We start from the raw sequence: 8925 nt of genomic DNA, 5'->3' as shown, positions 1-8925 counted from the left end.
TAGAATTGATTATGACAGAGGGTAAAGTTTAAGAGAGACAGAGAGAGAGAGAGAGAGAGAGAGAGAGAGAGAGAGAGAGAGAGAGAGAAAGGAAAGAAAGAAATCTGGATAATTGGAGATATTAATTGCTCATGGTTCATCAGCTCATTATAATTAAAATGACAATATTATCTGTTTATTTAATTGTTCAGTGACATAGCAACCAAATCACCAAAGAATTACTTTACAGAAATAGGAAAAAAGAATAAAATGCATCTGGCAGAAAAAAAGGCTGGGACTCTGAAGGGAAATAGTGAAAAAAAATAGTGGAAAGGAACGGGGCTTAATGGCACCTGATCTCAAGTTATACTACAGAGCAGTAATCCTGAAAAGCTATTTGGCACTGGATAGAAAAAAACAGAAATGCCAATCAGTGAAAGACTAGATGCAAACATACAGAAGCAAATGAGCATGGTAGCATACCTCAGCTACTGGGATTAGGAGTCAGAAGATGACAAAAATGGTTGAAAGAGCTGGAAAGAAGTCTGATAGAAGTTACATTTTGAGAAATTTCTCACAACATATATGAATATAAATTCCAAAGAGATCTTAGGTTGTAAAAGGCCACATTATAAAAAAATTAGAGGAGCTGCTACAGATAGAGGAAGAGTTGTTGCCTAAATAAGGGTCAAAGAAATAAAATGGATTATTTTAATGGCATCAAAAAGTTTTTAAACAAATAAAATATAGTTAAAATTGGAAAAGAAACAGGTTAACTGAGGGGAAAAAACTTGAGCAGCAAGTTTTTCTGAGAATGGTCTCTTGGGCTACATGCGCACGCATGTGCGCGCACACACACACACACACGTTCACACACACACATGCACACACACAGAGCTAGGTGGCACATTGGATAGAGAGCCCAGGCCTGGGGTCAGGAAGACCAGAATTCAAATCTGGCCTCGGACACTTACTAGCTGTGTGACTCTGAGCAAGTCTCTTAACCCTGTTTGCCTCAGTTTCCTCACCTGTAAAATGAGCTGGAAAAGGAAAATGGTGAACCACTCCAGTATCTTTGCTAAGAAAATCCCAAATGGGGTCATGAAGAGTCAACAACAAATATAAGGTGATGATTTAAGTACATAGGAAGAAGAAAATTCTTCATTAAATGGCCAGTGGATATGAACCAGACAATTCTCAAAGGAAGAAATCCAAGCTATCAATGACCATATGAAAAAATGTTCCAAATCACTACTAATTAGAGAAAGTAAGTTAAAGCTACTCTGAAGTTCTACCTCACATTCATCAAAATGGAAAATGACAATTGATAGAGGCATTTAAAAATTTTTTAAATATATAAAATATAAATATAAAAAACTTAAAATTTTTATATTTATAAATATTAGAGCAATTCTTTTTACCATGGAAAAGAATTAGAAATTAAGGGTATGTCAGTTAATTGGTGAATCCTGGAATATGATTATTATGGAAAACTACTATTATGCCATAAAAAAATGATGAAAGAGGAACCTAGAAAGATTTGATTGAACCTTTGCAAAGTTAAGTAGTGCCAAGGAAACAATTTATGTAACAATAACAACAATATAAAGAAAAACAACTTTGAAACACTTGAGAACTCTAATAAACAGAATGATCAACAAAAAATTTCAGAGTACCAGTGATGATGCATGCTACTTGTCCCTTGTCAATGAGATAAAAGACTTATGGTGCAGATTATACTTTTTTTTTTAAAACCCTCACCTTCCATCTTAGAATCAATTCTTTGTATTAGTTCCAAGGCAGAAGAGTGGTAAAGGCTAGGCAATGGGGGGTAAGTGACTTGCCCAGGGTCACACAGCTAGGAGGTGTCTGAGGCCAGATTTGAACCTAGGACCTCTTGTCTCTAGGTCTGGGTTTCAATCCACTGATATACCCAGCTGCCCCCACTAATTTGATTTTGTTTTTATTTTTTATTAAAGCTATTTTTAGCAAAGTATTTGATAAAGTAGCTTATGCTTTATTTGAGGAAGATGGAAAAGACGTGGGTTAGATGATAGAGGAATTAGACGGATCTGGGGCAAAAAATGAGTTCCACAATGTGAGTGCAATCTTGGGCTTTCATGACCTTTCAGGAATATGGGGGTATTAGTCCCATCGTATTCTGCCCTGATCAGTTTACGTGTCCACAGTACTCATATTTGGTTCTGGACACCACATTTTGCAAAGAACATGGATAAACTACAGAGAATCTAGAAGAGGGCAACCAGTATGGGGAAGGGTCTCAGGTTCTTGCTGTATGCGGATCTGCTGAAGAAACTGGTGGAGAAGAGAAGGCTCAGGGGGAGCATGATAAGTGCGTATGAAGGACCCTCATGTAGAAGAGGGATTAGATTTGTTCCACCTGGCCCCCTGAAGGCAAAAGTGGGAGCAACTGGTGGAAGTTGCAAAGAAGCGAATTTAAGCTGGATAGGAAAAACTTCCTAACAACTAGAGCCAACATGAAGTGGAATGGGACCCTTTGGCATTTAATGGGCCTCCTGACATTGACTGGACATCTTCAAGCAAAGGTTGGATAATTATGTAACACCTTGCATAAGTCCCTGACATCTTTATTTAATGTACATTAATTTTTGTATCTTGATGCAAAAAATATTTCTGCATTTCAGCAAATCAAGTTACAATAAAGTTATTACTTATGCAGGAAAATGTATATTAAAATTATTTTTGCATCTTATCCCCTTATTAAATTGTAAACCCTATTAGGACTTTTTTTCTACTTCCCATAACAACTGCTCCACCGTTCTATAACCATTATACAGTGAATAAATGTTTGCTTTTTAAACTCTTATCTTCTCTCTTAGAATACTTAGTATTCTGTGTATTGGTTCCAAGTTAGAAGAGTGGAAAACTCTTAACAGGGGTTAAGTGACTTGTCCACGGTCACAGAGTGAGTAAGTATCTGTGGTCAGATTTGAACCTGGCATCTCCTGTCTCTGGATCTGACTATGAATTCGCCTACTTGCCCCTGAATAAATGTGTTTTTTTTTTTTTAAATGAATGAATGGGAAATTACTTTTAAAAGAGAAGTATACAATCTTGTACTGAAGTTATTCCACCAGGCTAACTAACAGGAGAAAAAAATCTGACCCTACTCATAGGATATTAATAAATGAATGCGAGATAGAAGACACATACAGGAGAAAAAAGCCAGCTAAGTGCACTTACCTTTCTTCCAATTGTTTTCTGATCTACGGAAGAGAGGGGAAAATAAAGTCAGTTTTTCTATAGCATTCTCCACTGATTATGGAACAAATCCCTAGAGAATACCAAAACTAATTTTTGCATTTCCCTCCCAGCTATTCCAGACGCTCACTCCAAACCTATAAATCTTAGCTGTTCTCACTATCACTAATTTCTTTAATGTTCCAATACCTCATGCTTCTGATAGTTTAGAAATTCATCCTATGGTATATCATCAATGGTTTAATTTTAATTCTTTTCTTCCTTCATGTCAGATTCTATTCTGTATTGCATCTATTACATTCATCATCTGGGGCATAAACAGAATGTTCCCTTGTTTCTCACCTTAAGGATTTCACTTGGGGTCTGAGAAACTCTCTCCTCCATTTTAATTATTAATTCTTCAAGATGGGATACTTTTTGAGAGACTTGTGTGACATGTTGCTCTTTCTTACAGGTGATGTCCTTTTCCAACTCCTCCATCTGAGCCAGAAGGAGCTGTTCCTGCACATCAAGAAACTCCCGGAACTGCTGATACTCAGACACAATTCTCAGTTTTTTGTCTTGAATCTGATTCTGTAGAAATGAAGTGGAAAATGTTCTTGACTCTAGAGCAGGAGTTCTATCTAATCTGGAATCCATGGACGCCCAAAAGATCAGTGGATAGAAATATAAATTTGAAACTTTATTTCGATTAATCTCTAATTGAATGTTCCTTACTTATGAAGCAAAACAGTATTTCACTTCACCAGACTGCCAAAGGAAAACCTGGCACAAAAAAATGTTAAAAACTCCTGCTCTAGTCTCACTACTATTGAGCCAAAGGGAAAGCATAGCATTTTCTAAAGAATTTTGACATCTATTACCTTATTAAAATTTACAACAACCCTGTAAGATAGGTAGGATTCTTAAATGGGTTCTCTTCACTATTTAATGAGGATGAAAATTAGGAGAAGAAAGATTTATTTGCATAAAGTCACACAAATAGAAGTAGACCTTTCTTTTGACTTTATTTTCCTGGAGCATGGGAAGGAACACATGTTCCATACTCTGGAGTGTGAGATTTTTCTTTCCAGACCTTTAAGTAAATATCCAGAGATCCTGGGCTCCTGAAATAGAACATTACCTTTTTTTTGTGGGGGGGAGGAAGAGGGGCAGGGAAGGAATGTTCTCCTACCAGCAATTCTTGAAATGTATCTTTTCCCTTCAAATGCATTATCTTTTCTTTGGATTCCTTCAGACTTTTCAGCTGTCTCTGAATTTCATCCTGTAGAAAGAAGAGTTACTTTCCTATTGACATATATAATTTCAACACCTCTTTATAGTTAATAGGCTAGAAAGGAATTTTGATAGATGAATCATATATAGAAAACTAGTGATAGTGATGCCCCCCAAAAAGAAAAAATAAGGAAAATAATATCCAAAAAGTATTTAAAGAAATGCACAGATAAGAATGGAAGGAAGTTCAGAGGGAGACACAGGCAAGCACGATAGCTTAGGAATTAACCTACATGTCTTTCTTTTTTAACCCATATCTTTTTTCTTAGAATCATTACTAAATATTGATTCTAAGGCAGAAGAGCCTTAGGGTTAGGCAATTGGGGTTAAGTGACTTGCCCAAGGTCACACAGCTAGGAAGTGTCTGAGGCAGGTCCTTCTAACTCCAGGTCTTGTGCTCTACCCACTGTGCTACCTAGCTGCCCTATTATATATACAACTTAAAAAAAAAAAGCTTAACATAGCAGAGAGTTATCATTTCACATGTAATCTTTTTGTACTCTTTATATATGGAAAGGTTCATGCTCACTGGTGTTTGTCAAGTTGGGAATAACAGAATAAAAATTTGTAGTAATTTAAAAAATAAATTGCAGGGAAAGGGCTAGATGATTGATGAGAAGCTTTAATATAATGACCTTTTATGAATAATAAAAAAGAAAAAATAATGACATTTTATGAGTCTGAGAAAAAACTGATCTGTATGCTTCTAACACTTTCTCCCTGGAGAAAGGCCTGGAAAATCAATATTAGGATCTGGAAGAAGATGAATGGGAATAACAGGTTGAGAGAAAGGTTTAAAAGCATCCATCACTGTGGTTAAATATAAGGAAAGAATAGGTGAAAAGATTAGCCTAAAAGTCAGAGCAGTCTAAAACTTTACATGGTTCAAGCTTGGGCAAATAGGTGGTGCAGGGGACAAAATGTTGGGTCTGAAGTCAGGAAGATTCATCTTCGTGAGCCACACTTTCTAGCTGTGTGACCCTGGCAAGTCACTTAACCTGGCAAAATCACTTAACTGGCCTCAGTTTTCTCATCTGTAAAATGGGGTGGAAAAGGAAATGGCCAACCACTCCAGTATCTTTGCCAGGACAACTCCAAATGGGGTCACAAAGAGTCAGACATGACTGAAAATGATTGACCAAGAACAGCAAAGGTTGAGATAAAGATTCGATTAATTAGTAATATAAAGAGAGACCAGATCACAGCTACAATTCAGATTACAGTGTGCTCTTACTTACGTTCTCTTCCCTCTCTTGGAATGTTCCTTACCTTTCCTCCCTCTCATCACAAATCCTCTATCTCTTTTAGGGCTGTGCTTAATTCACTTACTCCAAAAAGTCTTTCCTGACAAAGTCCTCCCTTACTTAATGTTTTTACTTTGGCTACCCTTTCTGAGGGAAATTAATGGGTCATCACCAAGAGAGTGCTTTCCCTTCAAAACACCACAGAGCTTTCAGCTCCCATCAATCCTACTGAGCTATAAAATCCCACAAAGTGAACACTCTTATTTTTCCTCTTAACAAAATTCCCTGAAATCTATTGACAGACCCCTGGGGGGGTGGGGGTGGGGTGGAGTGGGAGGGGTTATCTGTGGACCCCAGGTTAAGAACCTCTACACAAGAGAATCCAGGGAATGCATTTAAGCATTTTATGCAATTATACAATTTTAAAAATCAGTAATAGAGGTAATTTATAGTATATTGTATATCAGCAAAGTTTAGGACTTTGTAAATGGGTCTGAAGATCCAGACCCCTGTCTTAGGGCAAAGAGATAGTAAGCTCCAGTGCAGTTACTTTTTCTGGAAAAAAGGTAAAATATTGGAGACTTTTCCTAATAACTGTCTAGGGATGAAGAAAACCTATGTAAGATCTAGGGCTTAATTATTATGAATGCTGGGAAATTTTCTACTTTAAAATCATTTCAGCTTTAATTTTAGTTTATTTCTACTTTTTCTTGACACAAATGACTTCATTGAATAAATCTTCAAAATTGAGTTCTCCAGGAGTTTGTTCTCTATAAGTTTTTTCTTTCCTTCCTTTTCTCTCTCCCTGTCTCTCTCTCCCTCCTTTTCTCTTACCTCTCCCCACCAATATCCTTACCTTCTATCTTAGTATCAGTTTTAAGACAGAAGAGTGGCAAGAGCTAGGCAACTGGGGTTAAGTGACTTACCCAGGATCACCCCTAGGAAGTGTCTGAGGCCCGATTCGACCCAGGATTTCTGGATTCCAGGCCTGGTGCTCTAACTACTGTGCTACCTAGATGCTCCTATTCTCTATAAGCTTTTTAAATTTTTTCTCTAGAAGTCTTAAGCAAATCATACCTATACCCCTCTTGTGTTCACTATCCTGGACTCCTACCCCAACTCCTCATGCCAACAAACTCCCCAAACACTCTTCTTTCTATCACTGTTACACACTTCTGCCCTTACTGGTGACCAAGTACTAGTAATAAAATTACAGGTTTAGAGCTAGAAGGAACTCTACAGGGTGCAAAGGCCCCATTTTAGAGAAATCCAAGGGCCATATAGGTTAAATAACTTACGCAAGGTCATATAAGAAGTCAGTGGAAAAACGATAACTCTAGCCCAACTGTCAATAATATGGAATTAGGGCTTAATCAATGATAGATGTAAAACCCAGTGGAACTGTGCATCGGCTAAGGGGGGCGAAGAGGGGTTTGGGGAGAGGGAAAGAACACGAAACATGTAAATATGGGAAAATATTCAAAATAAAAATAAAAATAAAAATAAAAAAGAAGTCAGTGGAAGAGCCAGGATATTATCCCAGATACTCCTACTTCAAATCCAGAGTTCTTCCCATTGCCCCACACTGCCTCAGATATATCACTGGGTGGGCAGGGCAACAGTGTTTTGGAGTAACAGGGAGTTTTGACAGTGACAATCCTGGTGAGCCCAGGAACCCCAGTTCTTACAGGTTAGCACACTACCTGGCACACAGAAAATGCTTAAACAAATACCTGCTGATTGCCGGTACTGCAACTGTTACATTCACCAGTTTCACTCTAGATCTGTCGAGGGGGAGAAAAGACCAAAGCTGATTTCTTACTTTGTAGGGCTGGGCAGCATCCTCCACTGGCAAGACAACATGAGTGCTGTGCTCCCGGAGCTCCCTGCACACAAAGCACAAGAACTGCTCATCCGTTTCACAGAAGAAGAAGGTCTTTTCCCCATGTTTCTTGCAAAGCTGGTAATCTGCTGGTTGTTTAGAATCTTCTGGTTGCTTATCAGAGAGTTCTAAGTTGAGGAGGTTGGGAACTAATTGTGCCAGCACCCAATTGGGACTGATGTTTTTCTTCTGAAAAGACTTCTTGCAAATTGGACATGGCACAGAGCCTTGGCAGTGGGTTGTATAATAGTCACATAGCTCGGTGATACAGGTTTTGCAGAAGCTGTGGCCACAGGGGATGCTGACTGGGTCCTTCAAGTGTTCCACACAAATACTGCAGATCAGTTCTTCCAGGAGGGTCTCTGGTAGGGGGAGTAGGGGTCTGGCAGCCATGACCACTCTACCTCACCTGGATTCTGCTTTCCTAGACAGGATAATGAACAGGGTAAGGAGAGAAATTATTATTTTTTAAACCCTTAACTTCTGTGTATTGGCTTCTAGGCAGAAGAGTGGTCAAGGGTAGGCAATGGGAGTTAAGTGACTTGCCCAGGGTCACACAGCTGGGAAGTGTCTGAGGTCAGATTTTAACCTAGGACCTTCCATCTCTAGGCCTGACTCTCAATCCACTGAGCTACCCAGGTGCCCCCTAAAGAGAGAAATTCTGAAAATGAATAGGGATTGAAATTACAATTGGGGAAAGTTTGGGTGAAGATTAGCTCTTCCCTTCAAATAAGGGTAAGCATGGAGTCAAATTTCTAGGTATTCAGATTAGGATCATATAGTAGATTTAGAGCTTGAAAGGATTTTACTTGCAATCTATTCCAACTTGTCTAGAGTTACATGGATAATAGGAAGAGGTAGAGATGGAATTTAAACTCAGGTCTTCTGACCCTATTGTACCAAACCTCTAGTCTCTCTCCTTCTCAAAAGGGGTTTAGGAAAGTGAGTTTTAAAAAGTCATTTAGATACGGCTTAGACTGATGGACAGATCGAAAAAGGATTGAAGACTAGAAGCAGAAGAGGTGGAGATGGGAGAAGTACCACATTCACAATAATTAAGTCCTGGATCAGATATACTGGAGAAAGAGAGAAAACATTAAAATAGGTAAAGTATATATTGTGTGTGGAAATGATATTGGGGAGGTTCATAAGTTAAATGATTGATATAGAAACATCCTCTTTAGGGTCTTACATGGAAAAATCCAACTATATTTTGAATTCTGGGATGTGGTCAATCCAGGTCTCACCTTAGACTTGCCAACTCTTTCAGGTTGTCTTAATTTTTCCCAAAATCTTGTCAGA

General features: G+C 38.3%; 1 protein-coding gene across 1 annotated transcript; it reads right to left on the bottom strand.

Moving 5' to 3' along the window:
- Positions 1-2910: 2910 nt before the first annotated feature.
- Positions 2911-7840, bottom strand: LOC123246349 (tripartite motif-containing protein 10-like). Its single transcript, XM_044675258.1, has 5 exons — positions 7789-7840; positions 7564-7751; positions 4397-4486; positions 3565-3795; positions 2911-3227 (listed from the first exon to the last, which is right to left on the bottom strand). The coding sequence occupies exons 1-5, from the start codon at positions 7838-7840 to the stop codon at positions 3201-3203; spliced, it is 588 nt and encodes a 195-aa protein (XP_044531193.1). The 3' UTR covers positions 2911-3200.
- Positions 7841-8925: the final 1085 nt, after the last annotated feature.

The sequence above is a fragment of the Gracilinanus agilis genome, chromosome 4, assembly GCF_016433145.1.
Source record: "Gracilinanus agilis isolate LMUSP501 chromosome 4, AgileGrace, whole genome shotgun sequence".
Classification (NCBI taxonomy): Eukaryota; Metazoa; Chordata; class Mammalia; order Didelphimorphia; family Didelphidae; genus Gracilinanus; species Gracilinanus agilis.
This window is presented reverse-complemented; position numbering and strand designations above follow the sequence as displayed.

Excerpts from the sequence above, each read along its gene's own strand:
- LOC123246349 (XM_044675258.1), bottom strand. The coding sequence starts at position 7,840 with ATGTCCAATTTGCAAGAAGTCTTTTCAGAAGAAAAACATCAGTCCCAA. Across the intron at positions 4,487-7,563 it reads ATGCTGCCCAGCCCTACAAA|GATGAAATTCAGAGACAGCT; the intron begins GTAAGAAATCAG and ends TTCTTTCTACAG. Across the intron at positions 3,796-4,396 it reads ATACATTTCAAGAATTGCTG|AATCAGATTCAAGACAAAAA; the intron begins GTAGGAGAACAT and ends TCATTTCTACAG.